We start from the raw sequence: 18,467 nt of genomic DNA on the forward strand, positions 1-18,467 counted from the left end.
ATGTTTTGGAATAGTGTGAGTAGGATTGGTGTCAGTTCGTCTCTGAATATTTGGTAAAATTCTCCAGGGAAACTGTCTCGGCCAGGAATTCTTTTTGTTGGTAGGTTTTTTTTTTTTTTTTTTTTTTTTTTTTTTTTTTTTTCTTTTTTTTTTTTTTTTTTTTTTTTTAATGACCTGTTCAGTTTCTTCTTTTCCTGTGGATCTGTTTAACTTTTCCTCATTCTGTGTTAGTTTAGGTAAGTAGTATATTTCTGGAAATCTGTCCTTTTCTTCTAGGTTTTCAAATTTGTTGGGAGTATAGTTCTTCATAGTATCCTGGATACTATCCTTTTTATTTCACTTGGTTCTGTTGCAGTGTTGCCCGTTTTGTTTCTTATTCTTGTTACTAGTATTCTCTCCCTCTTTTCCTTCATTAAGTTTGCCAGTGATTTGTGAGTTTTATTAATCTTTTCAAAAAACCAACTTCTAGTGCTGTTGATTTTTTTTCTGTTATCTTTCTGTTTTCTGTTTCATTGATTTCTGCTCAAATCTTTATTTTCCTTTCTTCTGGTGACTGTAGGCTTTTCTTGCTGCTTTTTATCTAATTGTTGGAGATCTTGGATTAAAGTATGGATTTGGGTCTTCTTTTTTGATGTGTGCATTTATTGCTATAAATTGGTCTCTGATCACTGCTGTTGCTGTGTCCCAACGATTTTGATATTTTCTGGTTTCATTCACGTTTGATACAAGGAATTTTTAAATTTCACTTTTTATTTCTTCTCTCACCCAGTCTTTCTTAAGGAGGGTGTTGTTCAGTTTCCATATGTTTGCTCTTTTCCCATTGATCTTCCTATTGTTAATTTTTAATTTGATAGCATTATGATCTGATAAAATGCTTTGCAATATATAAATATGTTTTTAAATTTTTTAAGGCTTGCTTAATGGTTTAACATATGGTCTATCCTGGGAACTGTTCCATGTGCACTGGAAAAGAATGTATATTTTGCTGTTGTTGAGCAAAGTGCTCTGTAGATGTTTACAAGGTCAACTTGGTGGATTGTATTTTTTAGTACGCCTGCATTTTTGTTGAGTTTCTTTCCAGTTATTCTATCTATCATTGAAAGTGGTGTATTAAAGTCTCTTACTATGACTGTATAGTCATCTATTTGTCCTTTCAATTCTGTTAAAGGCTGATTGATGTACTTTGGGGCTCTTTCATTCGGTCTGTACATATTTATTATGGTTATATCTTTCTGTTCACTCGATCCTTTATTCATTATATAATGTCCTTCCTTGTCTGTAATGGTAGTTTTCATCCTAAAGTCCATTTTATCAGAAATTAATATTACAGCTTCTACTTTTTTTTTTGGTTGCCATTTGGTTGATATATCTTTTTCCAACCTTTGATTTTTAGTCTATTTTTATCTTTGTCTCTAAGGTGTGTCTGTGGTAGACAGCGTATTGATGGGTTATGTTTTCTTATCCAGTCTGCAGCTCTCCATCTCAAGTGGTGCATTTAATCCATTAACATTCAGTGTAATTATCAAGTATGAATTGGTTGCTGTCATTTTGTTATGTATATTTTCATGATGTTCCTGGTTTCTTTGTTCCGTATTATTTTCTGTGCTGAGCTCATTTTGTTTATGAATCGTGTTATCATTTCCTTTGTTACTGTTGTTTTAATATTTGGTAAATATTTGTGCTTGTCCTCTTTTTTATTGTGATGTGAAGCTTTATCATTTTTCTTTGAAGTGATTTATAATTTTATCCTTGTGTTTAGAATAGTCCATTCTATCTTGCAACTCTCTTGACATCCTCACCATTTAGAAGTTCTGTAACTACACGATTTTTCCCTCTTTTGGTTTGTCAAACCAAAACTAAACTCATTGCCATCGAGTTGGATCCAATTCAGAGTGACCCCTTCCTGGATTTCTGAGACAGCTATGAAAGTAGATCGCCCAGTCTTCCTTCTGAGGAGTGGCTGATGAATTTCAACTGCTAGCCTTCTGGTTAGCAGTCACATTCTTTAGGCACTACGCCATCAGAGCTCCTTTTGGTTTGTAGTTCCCCTAATTGTCCAGTTGATATCTCTGCTTCCCTGCTTACAATCGTGTAAACTTATTTTACTTTGACTAATTCCATAGCTGTATTGGTTTTGGGGCTATGACATCATATGTATTAATGGCCAATTGTTGTTTACTATTATTAGTTCTCTGTTCAAAGGATTCCCTTTAGTTTTTCTTGTAAGCTTGGTCTGGTTTAAACAAATTCCCTTAGTTTCTTCTTACCTGGAAATCTCCTAATTTCACCATCATATTTGAGGGACACTTTTGCTGAGTATATAATTCTTGGTTGGAAATTTTTTCTTTCAAGGTTTTATATATACTATCCCATTGCCTTCTTGCCTTAGTGGTTTCTGCGGAGAAACAAGAGCTTAAACTTTTCAGTTGCCCTCTGTGCAGGTAACCTTATGTTTTTCCCATGCTGCTTTCTTTCTTTGTCTTTGGTTTTGGTGAGTCGATGAAGATATGTCTTGGTGATTTTCTTTTGGGGTCTGTCCTGTTCAAGGTTCGTTGGACTTCGTGAATGGATATATTCTCATCTTTCATCATATCAAGGTAGTTCTCTTCCAGCAAATCATGGACAATTTTCTCAGTGATTTTCTTTTTCTTTTCCTGTTCTGGAATTCTGATTACATGTAGGTTATTCCTTTTGATGGTATCTCACGTGAATCTTGGGCTTTCTTCATTTTGTTTTGATCTTTTATCTCATTGATCCCTTTCAACAGAAATATTGAGATACTTGTCTTCAGTCTCATTATTTCTGTCTTCCATTGATTCGATTCTCCTCCTTTGCCCTTTCAATGTGTTATCTATTTCTGAAAATTTAGTATTAATCCCCTGGATTTCTATCTGTAGATTTTGTATCATTTCTAATTTTTGTTTATTTTGTCATCTTGTTCCTGTATTTTCTTTCAAAATTGGTCTAGAGTTTTGTTTGTTTTCCTTGATCTGTCTCTCAGTCCCTTGAAAGTACCAAAGTATGTTGTTGTTTATTGTTATTTGTCGTCGAGTAATCTCCGACTCATAATGACCGCATGCACAACAGAACAAAACGCTGCCCAGTCCTTTCCCAGCCTCACAGTCCCTACTATATCCAAACCCATTGCTGCAGCCACTGTATCAATCCATCTTGTTGAAGGCCTTCCCCTCTTTCATTTACCTTCCACTTTAGCAAGCATGACATTCTTCTCCAGAGAATGGTCCCTTCTGACAAAATGACCAAAGTATGTGAGACGAAGTCTAGCCATCCTCGCTTCCAAGGAGCATTCCAGCTGCACGTCTTCCAGGACAGATTTGTTAGTTCTTTTAGCAGTCCATGATATTTTCAGCATTCTTCTCCAACCCCTCAACTCAAAAGCATCAACTCTTCTTCAGTCTTCCTTATTCATTGTCCAGCTCTCACATGGTTCTCATGGACTTGTTTTAATTGTCTTCAGCCTCAACTTGAACTTGCATGAGTAGTTGATGGTCTGTTCCACAGTCAACTTCTGTGACCTCATTTTCACTGAACATATTGAGCTTCTCCCTCACCTCTTGCCACAGATGTAATCAGTCTGATTCCTGTGTACTCCATCTGATGAAGTCCATGTGGATAGCTGTGGTCTGTGTTGCTTACAAAAAGTATTTGCAATGAATAAATCTTCAGTCTTTCAAAATTCTATCATGCAATCTCCAGCATCATTTCTATCACCAAGACCATATTTTCCAACTACTGGTGATTTTTCTTTGTTTTTAACTTTTGCATTGCAATGACCAGTGATAATTAACACATCTTGATTGCACGATTGGTTGATTTCAGACTGCAGAAGTTGGTAAAATCTTCAGTTTCCTCCTCTTTGGCTTTGGCGGTTTATGCGTAAAGTTGAATAATAGTAATATTAATTGGTCTTCCTCTTAGGTATATGGATATTAACCTGTCACTGACAGGATTATATTTCAGGATAATTCTTGAAACATTCTTTGTGATGATGAATGCCACACTCTTCCTCTTCAATTGTCATTTCTGGCATAATGCATCATAGGATTGTCTGATTGAAAATGGCCCAAACCAGTCCATTTCAGATCATGAATGCCTAGGATATCAACCTTTATGTGTTGCATTTCATTTTTGACAACTTCCAATTTTCCTAGATTCATACTTTGTACATTCCATGTTGTGATTAATAGTGGATGTTTGCAGCTGTTTCTTTTTATCTTGAGTCATGGCACATCAGCAAAAGAAAGTCCTGAAAGCTTTACCTCATCCACATCATTAATGTTGGCTCCATTCTGAGGAGGCAGCTCTTTCCTGGTCATATTTTGAGTGCTTTCCAACCCAAGAGGCTTCTCTTTTGGCACTGTACCAGAAAATATTTTAGGGCTGTTTTTCAGTAATATATCAGAGAGTGTGTTATTGCTATTCATAAGATTTTCACTAGACAATTCTTTGAGAATTGGATGGCCTCTTTTCCTCCCAGTCTGTCTAATTATACCTAAATATGGTTCTTTTGAATTCCTTATCAGGGAGTTCCAGTGCTGCTGCCTCCTCATGGATGTGTTCTGGGTCTGTATCTTGGTCCCTTGTTTCTCCTGCTTTTTCTTGCTTCTTTGTATGGACTGTGATGGTCCATTATCTACGAGACATCATTACATTGTTGTGTTTATATTTAATTGGTTATTGTATGTTGGAGTGATTGACCCAAGATTTTCATTGTCTTTGTTTTTTTTTTTTTTTTCCTTTGGATATATCTGAATAAGTAGGGTGCTGTACTTCTCTGTTCGCTAGTTGGCAGACCTTATGCACTCACCATCACCTGTCTCCTGGTGGGTGTGATAGAGAATGAGAGTGGCCACACAGATCTCTGTTAACTGTTTGTGAAGACCAGTTAAGGGTGAGTTAGGGTGTTATTGGTGGTTGTGTATCATTGGCCAGTGCATGCCGAAGGAAGGGGTGGCTCTCAGTAAGTGGAGCTACAGGAAGTAGGGGTGTAGTTGCGTCATACGGGCATAATCTATGTCTTCCACTCACTTAGACAAAAGCATCAATCAAAAAACTATTAAAAAAGTAAAAGAGGACAAAAAGCACACACTGCCTCAACACACAGGAACAGTCACCAAAAGCAGAAAAAGAGAAGAAAGACAATAAATGAGAGAAAATATTTAAAGAAATACTTTAAAAAGCCAAAAGAAATACACATAGTACAAGGGAAGGAAAGAAAATAAAAAAAAACCCCTGCTGTATCTGGGGAGTGGGAAATAAAAGAAAAGAGGTAAAATAGGAAAATAATGAGGAAAAAAAGGGGAAAAACACAAAAAGAAAAACAGAATGGAGAGAAGAACAAGGAAGAAAAAGATGAGAACCAGGAACAGGGAAGAGAGGAAAAGCTGAAAATTGGAACCTGCGAAGAGAAGAAGAAAGAATAATAATGAAAAAGACAAAAGTAGTAATAATAATAATTTTAAAACATAAAAATGAGAAAAATTTGGGGCATGGAAGCCAGGCTCCATTAGAACACATAGATTGGGTGGAATTCCTGCTGCCCCAGAAGTTTGGTGGGAATGAAGGATGTCCAGCCGCACCTGCATTCAGCAAGAGGTTTTGGGGTAGAAGAGTAACAAGGGGAATAGTGCACCTTTTCAGTTCTTTGTGTTTTGTATGCCCTTGCAGTCCCCAACTACCAGTGGCAAGTGGAGCCTGTTTTAGGTCCCTGGAATCTGAAAGAACGTTTTCACTTGATAGCCAAAATGTTAGAACTGCTTGTAAACATTCAAAATGGCTGCACCCTCTGGACAGCCAAAAGTCCACAGCTTAGCCCATTGGCTTCTTCATGCTTCCCCTTTTATTCACCAGCCACCAGTGCAGTCCTCTGTGTAGCCTCTGGCTAGCAGGCCTGATTTTTAGGTTAATTCTTAGGTGCTGATACCTCTTGGCAATCTCCAAGCTGTCCATGCCATCAGGATCGCTAACAGTCCACAGCTCCGTATATCTCCTTTTTTGGTGTTTTCACTGCAGGCTGTTTTACTAGTTGAAGTTTAGTCCACTTTTGTATCCTTTCTTTCAAAGCTCAGGGCTCCAGGATTATCTTCTGTATCTGTGTTATTTGGTTCCCATTTTCTTTGTTGAAGAGGGTCTGTGTAGTTTTTCTGCCTATTCTGCCATCTTTCTGGAACTTTCAATATTCTACTATTTTTTTAAATGAACTATAATTTATGTTTTTGTGGTAAAATAATAAATAGCCATTTTTTCCTCTGTTTTAGATATTATTTTTGTTTCCCTATTTCATATAATAGGTGATGATTTAGACCAGTTTCCTTTGACTGTTTCATTTCACTAAGATCAACACCATTGAGAATGAATTATTTGAAACTTTTTCATATTTTAATATTTATTCTTTTATGTAATAACCATCAACATACAGGTTCCCAAAATACTAGTTTTATCCATTAGTTTAGTGCATGGTTCACAGTAAGCGAGTTGAGTCTAATCTACAACCACATAATAATTATACAAACCAAGCCAAACTCACTGCCATCAAGTTGATTCCTACTCATGGCAACTCCCATTGGGATTCTGAGGTGGTAAATGTTTACAGAAGTAGATTACCCAGTGTTCCTTCTATGGAGTGGCTGGTGGGTTTGAACCACCAGTTTTCTGGTAGTAGTCATATGCCTTAGGCACTATGCCAGCAGAGCTCCTTGATTGTAATATGTTGTTGTTTTATGCTGTTGATTCAGACCCTACTCAGCAACCCCTCCTTGGGATTCCGAGGTGGTATCACTGTGGAGGTAGATTGCCCAACCTTCCTTCTGAGGAGTGGCTGGTGGGTTTGAACCACCAGCCTTCTGGTTAGCAGTAAAGTGCCTTAGGCACTACGCTACCGTGCTCCTGAAAAACACTTTACCTAATCAGTATTTTTTTAAAACTGAGTTGAGACCTATTAATGTATTTGAAAATCAGTTTAATGAGTTTTACCAACATTTAAAAAAATGAAAATATAAAATATGAGAGTATATCATAGTACATCATAAAATATGTTATTAGACATTTATAAATAGTTGTCTCCTCTTAACATGTAAAATATTTCTTACAGTGGTTATCAGAAAATTATGACAGCCAGTGCCCTAATCCCTGATAGTGTTCATTTTCTCCAAATGTGAATGTTTTAACAAGAATTTGACTTCGTCCATTGACCAGTTACCTTAGTTACCTAGTTCTGCTATCACACAAATGCCACAAGTGAGTGGCTTTAAAGAACAGAAGTTTATTTTTTTTACAGCTTTGGAAGCTAAAATTCAAATCAGGGTCTTTTCCATTCCTTTGGAGAATCTCTTTCCTAGTTCTGGTGTCTGCTGGTAATCCTGGGCATTCCTTTCCCTGTAGATGATCCTCATGTGTCTTATGTTTTCCTCTGTGTATATGTCTGTGTCTAGTTTTTATAACTCAGAAGTGCATAGGTTTAGGATTGCCCCATACTGGTATGACCTCAATTGATAGATTAAATTATGTTAGATTGCATTATAGATGATTACGTTGTATAACATGTAAGGTCATCACATTATATATAATCAGCTCTATACAAGAGCAACTGATTTAATCACATATAACTACTCCATAATAGCAGCTATACTAGGGCTCAGCCGAGGAACAAAATGCCTAGCCAAATTTAACATAAAATTAGCTGTCACAACAATATTTACATTTCCTCTGAACTTCTCAATTTTGGTATTCCTACAATAAGGAAAAATATTCAACTTTGGAGAAATAAGTTTAGTGGTTAAGCGTATGGACTCTAAACAGAGAATGCCTGAGCATGGGCTCTGGCATAATTTATTTTACTGCCTAAGTATGTTCTCCTCATAAAGCCTTAGCAAAGAACATGCCATACTTTCATACTCATTTCATAATTGCTTTTAATTGACTATTATATGCATATTTTATGTGCTTTATTTTAGAGATTAGATGGATCAATAAAAGGGGAGCTGAGAAAACAGGCTCTAGATCATTTTAATGCTGAAGGATCAGAGGTATGAATGCTTTCAAAAGTGTAAATTATTTTGTTTTAGTCATAATTGTATTTTGATAATAAAGGACCTTGTTCTAGCCAGTTTTAATTTGAAAATGAGATTTTAAGATTAGTATTCTGTGCTAAATCAGAAGAATTCTACTCTTTGCTGTTTTAATATAGAGCAAAATAAAGTAGCCCACTTTCATTTAGGATTCTTTTGTGTCTGTGTCTTTTTCAAGAAATAAAATCTACAGATACAGCTCAGGCCCTATCCCATTACCTTTTAATTATATTTGTAAATTACTTTTAAAATTGAGAAAATGAACTATAGAATTATTCTCGTTTTTATTACTCATAATCACAGTTTAAAGAATTTTAAATCTTACCTATTTTTAATTCTTTACAGGATTTCTGCTTTTTGCTTTCCACAAGAGCTGGAGGTCTAGGGATTAATTTAGCCTCTGCTGACACTGTTGTTATATTTGATTCTGATTGGAATCCACAAAATGATCTTCAGGCACAGGCTAGAGCACATCGAATTGGACAGAAGAAACAGGTATTCTTAATTCCTCTTAATTTGTTCTTTTAGAATGTTCTTTATAATTAGTGTTGGGAAGTGATTTTGATATATCAAAATAGAATTTGTGTACTCCATTTTGATCATACATTTAATTTATGACTGTACAACATAGTATTTTTATTCAGTATAAAACTTTAAAATGATTTAATTTGCTTATTTAAACTCCTGAATTTTTGATTAGCACAGTTAGCTCTTCTGTCAGTGTGTATTTTGTCCATGTGTTCATAAGGCTCTGCAAAAAGAATTCTCATTTTATAGTTTAGGTAAAACTGTCTGGAGAAAGTGAAAGTTATTTTTAAATCATAGGTATTTCAATATGTATGATTATGCTACAATTTAAAGAATAAATTTAGATTTGTAAACAAAAATGACCACTGGTTGGATAGAGACTGGTAGAACCCCTGAGACTCTGGCCCCAGGCTATTCTTCAGGCCTGGAAATGGACTTACTTCCATGCATTACTCTTAGCCCAACAGTAAAAAGACCTACAAGTAGAACACCTACCCCAGCGAGATGCATCCATATACCCTAGGGAGATGTACTTCTTAGATCAGTCAACCATGAGACATCTGAAGGGCAGCCTTCACATAAAGGGAAAGCTGGACAGACAAGAATGCATAGCTAAGAAAGGCAAAGAGTAGTCACAGGGAGGAGATGGAAGGAGAGCTTTTTATGGTTGAGGATTGTAATCTGGACCGTGAAAGCAAATGTGCATGAACTGTTGAGTGTAAAACAAATCTGCTTTGTACATTGTACCCAAATCACAGTGAAAAATTTAAGTAAATGAATAAAACCTTGTGGAGGCTTGGAGAGAAAAAAAAGAATAAGTTTAGATTTGAAAGACTAACACCAGAACTCGTTCTCCATAAAAATTATAGAAGAAATGAACAAGAATATGTCTGTGTACAAAAAACTCAAACCTACTGCCATTGAGTTGATTCTGACTAATAACAAGCCTATAGGAGAGAGTAGAATTGCCTTCATAGTGTTTCCAAGGCTGTAAATCAGATTGCCTCATTTTTCTCCCACAGAGCAGCTGGTGGGTTCTTTGGTTAGTGGATGAATGTGTTAACCTGTACTCCTCAGAGTACCTTTGTGCACCAGAGAACTGAAGTAGGGATAACATGCCAAGAGTAATTAGGTTCTGGTGAAGAATAGAAAATGACGAAATATGAAATTCTCACAAGTGAGCTGGGTATAATGTGTATGTGAAGAGTCATAGTATCCCTGTGTTGTGACCTGGTATTGGGAATAGTGATTAATTATACTGAACAGCTATCTCATTTAATAAAATTCCAACATATGACTGGACATACATTTCATCTGTGCTACCTAAAGACCTTAGCCGCCATATTCTTCAATATCAGAAACAACCCACTGCCATCGAGTTGATTCCAACTTAGCAACCCTATAGGACATAGTAGAACTGCCCCATAGTGTTTCTCAGGCTATAAATCTTTACTAAAGCAGATTGCCTCATCTTTTTCCTGTGGAGCAATTGGTGGGTTCAAACTACTGACCTTTTGGTTAGCGGCTGAATTCCTTAACCACTGAACCACCAGAGCTCTTTATATTCTTCAGTAAACCAAAAAACCAAACTCACTGCTACGAGTCAGTTCTGACTCATAGTGACCTCTCCTTGGGTTTCCGAGGCAGTATCTCTACGTAAGTAGATTGCCCATTCTTCCTTCTGAGGAGTGGCTGGTGGGTTTGAGCCACCAGCCTTCTGGTTAGCAGCCAAATGCCTTAGGCACTGTGCCACCAGAGCTGCTTATTCTCCAGTAGGTGATAAAAAATTGTGGCGAGATTAGAAAAGAATTGGTAAGGCGACATGCTATAGACGATTACATGGTAGATCTTTTGGAACAATAACTAAATAAGCTTGTAAAATAATGTTGATACAGATTTCTTTCTGAGTTATGAAAATTTTTTTTTAATATATTTGGTTCTAAATCTGATGAAGAGTCTCACATCTCCTGTTAAATGTTTACATGAAATTACTACAGGTAAAGACAGATAAAGATGGATTTTATTGATGAAACCAGTACTATAAGCATTTAGAAATTATAAGTTTGAAATAAAACATTGTCCGGTTCTCTACTGATTTACATGGTAGTTGCGATCTTGAAAAAATCATGGTGTATAATCCCTGTGTATTGAAACCTGCAAAAAGAAAAAAAAATGTTTTAGGAGTTCTGGTAGTGTAGTGCCTATGGCACTTGACTGCTAACCAGTCCTCGGAAGGAAGGTTGGGCAATCTACTTCCATAGTGATACCACCTCAAAAACCCAAGGATGGGTCGCTGAGTTGGTTCCAACTCTATGGCACATAACAACAACAAAAATGTTTTATGTTTATGTTAATAGAATTTTGACTCAGTTTTAGATTATGAAAAGACTTATAACCACCTGAAAGATAGAATATAATTCTTCATTGTACCAGAATATCCATTTCAGTGCAGAGTATCTACTATCCCAAGTCCCTGTACACTAAAAGCTAGTAAGCCCACCTAATCATTGTGAAAATTAAAAATGTCTCCACAGATTTCCAAAATATCCCTACATGGTGTTACTTTTCTTCATAGAGAACTACTGGCCTTGGAAAATAAGGCAAAATTATCTCTCATCAATTCTTTTTAATTTTGGAGAGATTTGTTTTATAATTGTTGTTGTTTGCCGTCGAGTCGGCCCTGACTCATAGCAACCCCTCCTTGGGTTTCCGATTGTTTTATAATAGGACTGACTTATTCACTAACTTTTGGAGAGGTTCACAGAATTTTGGATTATTTGGCGTGCTGAAACATAAAAAACTGAGACTAGCGTAAGATCATAAGTTTGCCGTTTTTTTCCCCAGGTAATTTAAAAATTTTGAGTCAAATCCACTTGATGGCAGTGAGTTTGGTTTATTTTTTGGTTGTTGTTAGGTGCCATCAGGTCATTTAAGACTCATAGAGACCTTGTGTACAACAGAATGAAACTCTGCTCAGTTCTTTGTAATCCTCACAGTTGTTCCCATGCTTGAGGCCATTGTTGAAACTGCTGTGTCCTTCCATCTTATTGAGGGTGTTCCTCTTTATAGCTGACCCTCTGCTTTACCAAGCATCATGCTCTTTTCCAGGAATTGGTCTCTTCGTAACATGTCCAGAATACATGAGACAAACTCTTTTCATCTTCGCTTCTAAGAAGCATTTTGACTAGACTTCTTCCAAGACAGATTTGTTCATTTTTCTGGCCCTCCAGGATATGTTTACTGTGCTTCACCAATACCATAATTTAAACACATTAATTCTTTAGTCTTCCTTCTTCATAGGGCAGAAGAAATGGCTATCACTTCTTTGGAGGAAAGAAAAAAAAAATAAAGAAAATCTCTTAAAAAAAATAGTCTCAAAATAAAAGCCTTTTTTAAAAAAAAAAAAGTTTGATTATGTTGTTTTTAAGCATATGCATGGCAAAACATAAAAACATATACCAGCTCGACAGTTTGTACAGGTACCACTTAGTGATATTGATTACATTCAAGGGGTGCAACCATTGTCATTCCTTTTTTCCTCCTCCATTAACCATGCACTAATACTCTTAAGTTTCCTACGTAATCTTCTAAGATACTTTTGTCACTTTGATCACCTCCAGATAGTTCTTTAAAAACCGTAATGTTTGTGGTGCACATTTTTCACTACTTACCCTAAACAAGTGTTTGGTTTTAAGACTTCAGGGGATATTTTTGGTTTAAAGCTTAAAAGTTATGCCAGGATAGTAGTTAGAAGAGTTCATCTAATCTTCATGGTTCCAAGAACTCTGGAATCCATGAGAATTTGATATTCTGTTCTACATTTTCTTCCTTTTGATTAGTATTCTTCTCTAGAATATTTGATCAAAATATTCATTAATGGTAGCCAGGCATTATGCAGTTCTGGACTCATGGCAAAGGAGACATTTATTCATGGGGGCAGTTACCAATATACTCCATATCTTCGTTCCAGTCCTGATGCTGCTCCTTCCTCTGTTGCTCCGGGTGACTAGAGATTAAATGTGCCTTGTATAGGAACTTGCAAGCTTTTTTTTTTTTTTTAAATATATTTTATTGAAATGTAATTTATGTACAGTGAACTACACAAAACTAAAGTGTCATGGGTCAATGCATTTTTTTTTTTCAAGTGTTCCGTCCCCTTCTCTCCCATCCCTGGCAACGAACAAAGTTTCTCTCCATATATAAACCTTTCCTTGACCCTCCACAATGACGAACTAATACTATATTTGTCCTTGTGTGATTGACTTATTTCACTCAGCACAGTGCCCTCCAAGTTCATCTATATTATGTGGTGTTTTGCAGACATTACATTATTCTTTAGTGCTGCATAGCATTCCATTATGTGTATGTACCATAGTTTGGTCATCCACTCTTCCACAGATGAGCACATGGATTGTTTCCATCTTTTTGTTATTGTAAATGGTTCTGTGATGAACATGAGTGTGCATATATCTGTTCCTGTCCTGGCTTTCACCTCTCTAGGATATATACCTAGTAATGGGATTGTTGGGTCAGATGGTATCTCCAATTCCAGCTTTCTAAGGAATCACCATATTGCTTTCCACAGTGGTTGTATCATTTCACAGTCCCACAGCACTGTATGAGAGTCCCAATCTCTCCACATCCCCACCAGCATTTGTTATTTTCTGTTTTGTTGAACCTTGCCATCAGTGTTAGGGTGAGATGATATCTTGTTGTTTTGACTTGCATCTCTCTGATGGCCAATGATTGTGAGCTGGCCACCCGAATATCCTCCTTGGTGAAGTGTTTATTCATGTCTTCTGCCCATTTTTCAATTGGATTGTTAATTCCTTTGGTGTTCAGGCATTGGAGTTTTCTGCAAATCTTAGAGATAAGTCCCTTGCCAGATAAGTAGTTATTGGCAAATATGAATTTGTTGCTATTGTTTTTGTTAAGCACTTTTTCATGGTGTCCGTTTCTTTGTTCCATATAATTTTCTATGCTGAGCTTGTTTTGATTATGAATTGTGTTATCACTTCCTTTGTTGCTATTGTTTTAATATTTGCTAAATATTTTTGCTGGTCCTCTTTTTTATTTTGATGTGAAGGTTTATCATTTTTCTTTGAGGTTATCCTGTGATTTATAGTTTTCTTCCCAAGTTGAGATCAGTCCATTCTATCTTGTAGTTGTCTTGACTTCCCTACCATCTAGAAGTTCTGTAATGACACAGTCTTTTCTCTCTTTTTGGTTTGAAGTTGTCCTCATTTGTCAATTGATGTGTCTGGTTCCCTGTTTATAATCATGTATGATTATTTACTTTGGATACTTCCATAGCTGGGTTGCTTTTTGGGTTATATCATCATGTGTGTTAATGGTCAGCTGTTGTTGGTTCTCTGTCCAAAGAACTCCCTTTAGCATCTCTTGTAAGGTTAGTCTGCTTTTAACAAATTCCCTTAATTTCTGCTTATCTGGAAATGTCCTAATTTCACCATCATATTTGAGGGACAGTTTTGCTGGGTACATAATTCTTGGTTGGAAATTTTTTCTCTTTCAAGGTTTTATATATACCATCCCATTGTCTTCTCGCCTGCATGGTTTCTGCTGAGAAATCCAAGCTTAGTCTTATTGGTTGCCCCTTGTAGGTAACTTTTCGTTTTTCCTGTGCTGCTCTCATGATTCTTTCTCTGTCTTTGGTTTTGGCGAGTTTGTTGATGATATGTCTTGGTGATTTTCTTTTGGGGTCTGTCCTGTTTGGGGTTTGTTGGACTTTCCGAATGAATATATTTTCATCTTTCATCATACCAGGGAAGTTCTCTTCTAACAAATCTTGGACAATTTTCTCAGTGGTTTTATTTGTCTCTTCCTGTTCTGGAATTCCAGTTACACATAGGTTATTCCTTTTGATGGTATCCCACATGAACCTTAGGCTTTCTTCATTTTGTTTTGATCTTTTTTCTGATTGCTCTCTTTCCAAGGAATTATTCAGTTATATGTCTTCAATCTCATTCATTCTGTCTTCCATTGCACCAATTCTACTCCTTTGACCTTTTCAATGTGTTATCTGTTTCTGACATTTTAGTATTAATCTTCTGGATTTCTATCTGTAGCTTTTTAATCATTTCTAATTTTTCATTTATTTTGTCATTTTGCTCTTATATTTTCTTCTGAAATTCTTCTAGGGTTTTATCTGCGTTTTCCTTCATCTGTCTCTGTATCCACTGAAGATACCTAAATATAATTCTTTTGAATTTCTTATCAGAGAATTCCAGTGCTGCCTCTTCCTCAGGGATGTGTTTGGGTCTGTATCCTAGTCCCTTGTTTCTCCTGCTTTATCTTGCTTCTTTGTGTGGACAGACTGTGATGCTCTGTTGTCCTCGAGGCATTGTGACGTTTTTGTGTTTATATTTAATTGGTGATTGTTTGTTGGAGTGACTTGCCCATGATTTTCATTTTCTTTGTTTTATTTGTATGTTATCTATGCAAGCAGGGTACTGTGCTTTGTTCCTCTGTTCACTAGTTGACAGCACTTATACACTCACCACTTTTCTCTTTTCCTCTTGTCAGCCTCTTGTATGTCCCTACCAGCCTTGGCAAAAGAAGCCTATTCTTTGGTCCCTGGAATCTGAATGAGAATGTTATCACTTTAAAATTCAAAATGGTTGTCACTTGTAAAGATGCAAAATGGCTTCCACATGTAAACAATTAAAATGGCTGCACCCTCCGGACAGCGGGAAGTCAGTACCTCGTGTTGTCTCCCTTCTTGCTGTTTCCCTTCCTAGTCATAGGCCACCAGCACAGTAGTCCCTGCAGCCCTTGGTGACCAGGGCTGATCTTTAGGTTAATTTTCAAGTCCCAACGCCACTTGGAAATATTCAGGCTGTTGGTCCCGTTAGAGTAGCTGACAGTCTGCAGCTCTGACCATCTCTGTACTCAGTGTTTTCGTTCAGGTTTTTCCACTACTTGGTGCCTAAGCCACTTCTGTATAGTTCCTTTCAAAGCTCAGGGCTCCAGGATTATCTTCTATATCTCTGTCAATTGTTTTTTTTCTTTGTTGAAGAGGGTCTGTGTCGCTTGTTTGCCTATTCCTCCATCTTACTGGAAGTCCGGTACTTGCAAGCTTTTAAGACCCCATGCACTGCACAACAAACTAGGAAGTAGAATAGACACACTAAACACATTGTTAGGTCAGTTAACTGTCATGTCCCATGAAACCATGACCCTAAACCTCCAAACCAAGAAAGATAACAAATCCCATGAGGTGCTTGGTTTCACATAAGCAGCCTCAGCAGTTGCTGGTTTTTTTTTGTTTGTTGTTGTTTAGAAATAAGTCTTTTAAATAGAAGAAATTTTACTTTAACATAATACTATGTTTTTATAATTTTTATTTTGCTTTTGAACAGTTGAAAGTTGATATAGGATGCACTACAGTCTCTGTACCAGTGTTTGGGAAGTTCAGGTTTGTGAAACAAATTCTTTATAGCAATTTATGTTTCATCATGCATATATTCTTTTACAGGTAAATATTTATCGTCTAGTTACAAAAGGATCAGTTGAAGAAGATATTCTTGAGAGGGCCAAAAAGAAGATGGTTTTAGATCATCTTGTGATTCAAAGAATGGACACAACTGGGAAGACAGTATTACACACAGGTTCTGCCCCTTCAAGGTAGTTTCTTCACTATAAAAATGTCATATCAGAGTCACAATAAACTCATTTTACTGAAATGTTATATCACTATAAGCAGATCTTTAAAATGTTATATTTAGTATTGTAGTAGTAGTATTTTTAAGGCCCTGGACTAATGTTTACTCAGAAGGCTTATATATTCAATACCTGGTGTCATCATTTTTTTTGTTGTTCTTGGGAAAAATCAAATTTAAACTTTAGGTTTCATATTCCTTAGTTTTAAAATAAGTATACTAATGCCTGCCTCACTTAACTGTTATAAAGGTGAAAAACAAACCAAAGTCATTGCCTTTGAGTTGATTTGACTCACAGAGACCCCTTCTTGGGTTTCTGAGGCAGTATCTTTATTGAATTAGGTTGCCTGATCTTCCTTCCGATGAGTGGCTGGTGCGTTTGAACCTTCTGGTTAGCAGTCAAATGCCTTAGGCACTATGCAACCAGAATTTCCATAAAGGTGACAGTATGTCAGTAATTAATAAAAATTCTATGTAAATATTACAGTTTCAGCTGTTAAACATAAATACCTTTTTTTTAATATATATAGTTCTACTCCTTTTAATAAAGAAGAATTATCAGCCATTTTGAAGTTTGGTGCTGAAGAACTTTTTAAAGAACCTGAAGGAGAAGAACAAGAACCCCAGGTAAGAAGAACTTACCTCAGAATGTGTGTCATCTGTTTAGTAGGTGGGAGGGACTCAATGAATATTTAAAATAAAGATACCTTTCTAATTACAGGAAATGGATATAGATGAAATCTTGAAGAGGGCTGAAACTCATGAAAATGAACCAGGCCCGTTGACCGTAGGCGATGAATTACTTTCCCAGTTCAAGGTAATATTTAAAAAAAAAAAAGTTTTTTTATTATCATATGAATTTCAGAAATAAAGTTTATCAAACATCATTAACAGGATATTTTTTAAACAAATGTGTTTCTTAACATATTTGTCTTAAACTTTGTTATTTATAAAAACCTTTATCTCTTATTCTGATAAATCACTAGTAGCCTGATTTGGAACAGACAAAATCACTTTTTGAACAATTACAATTAGCATCTAGAATAGTGTTTGACCAATAACATATCCTTAAATATTTCAGTAAATAAATGAGCATATGATTTCTGATTTAGATTTTCACTACTGAAGTTTTCATATGATTTTTATTGAAGCAAATATTAACATCCAATTAAGTGTTATCACAACTAAGAAAATTCAGGTAAATCAGTCCAAGTAAACACAATAAGATACTAATCTTACTATTCTAGATATTAATAGTTAAAAATATCTGTGGCTTAGTGAGTGCTATAAAGAGGAGCAATATAAGTTGTAAAGGTAAGTGATACAAGTTAACTGATTTCATGGAGAACATGAGTTGGGTGCCGTTTATTTAGTTTATATAAAATGGTTCTTCTATGTCGTAGCCAATTCCCATAAGCTGAAGTTTTTAATTATAAATTCATGTCATTTGTTTATTCAACAGATGTTTATTACTCATACAGGAAAACAGCAATGAAAAAACCTTTTGGTAATTTGGATGGGTCACTCTGGCTACTGTATGGAGGATAGACTGTAGAGGGGCAAGAATGGAAGTAGGGAGATAGAAGACAGTATTATTAATCTTGGTTTGTGGAACTGGCATTGACTCTGGATATGACCATATTTAACTCTGTATTTCCCTATATATTAAGTTGTACTGTTTTTGCTGTTAGTTGCCATGGAATTGATTCTGATTGCATGTGTTAGAGAGTGTGACTGTGCTTCACAATGTTATCTTGGCTGTAATCTTAACTGAAGCAGATCACCAGGACTTTACTTCCATGCTGCCACTGGGTGGGTAGGTTCAAACCTCTAGGCTTTAGGTTAGCAGTAAAGCTCAGACCATGTGAGCCACATAGGGACCAGTCCTCACAATTTGTGTGCTGTTAACTTTGTTTTAAGAGATTAGGAAACCTGAGTAATTTAAGGTCACAAAGAGTACTTCTCTCTGTAAGCAGCTTTTTAGGTACTGTTTTCAGGATCATGAAAAAAGAATATTGGATGGTTCTACAACACTTGGTAGTTGTTAGAGTTGGCTGGTAAAATTCCTGCATAGGTATAAATTAACACTTGTCAATAGTATAAATTGCTTTGCTTTTTTCTGTTTTTATTCTCTTAACTTCCTCTAATTACATTTTAGTAATAATTTTATTGA

The 18,467-nt window shown here is 36.0% G+C and overlaps 1 protein-coding gene across 1 annotated transcript in view; it reads left to right on the top strand.

The window, feature by feature from the left end:
- CHD1 (chromodomain helicase DNA binding protein 1) overlaps positions 1 to 18,467 on the top strand; it is a 134,671-nt gene that overhangs the window by 72,903 nt on the left and 43,301 nt on the right. Inside the window, exons 17-21 of the mRNA XM_042782681.1 lie at positions 7,974 to 8,045; positions 8,433 to 8,582; positions 16,111 to 16,259; positions 16,825 to 16,921; positions 17,016 to 17,111. Coding sequence (XP_042638615.1) covers positions 7,974 to 8,045; positions 8,433 to 8,582; positions 16,111 to 16,259; positions 16,825 to 16,921; positions 17,016 to 17,111 — 564 coding nt within the window. The remainder of the gene's footprint in view (positions 1 to 7,973; positions 8,046 to 8,432; positions 8,583 to 16,110; positions 16,260 to 16,824; positions 16,922 to 17,015; positions 17,112 to 18,467) is intronic.

The sequence above is a fragment of the Orycteropus afer genome, unplaced genomic scaffold, assembly GCF_000298275.1.
Source record: "Orycteropus afer afer isolate SDZICR_OR568_19922 unplaced genomic scaffold, OryAfe1.0 scaffold00408, whole genome shotgun sequence".
NCBI lineage: Eukaryota > Metazoa > Chordata > Mammalia > Tubulidentata > Orycteropodidae > Orycteropus > Orycteropus afer.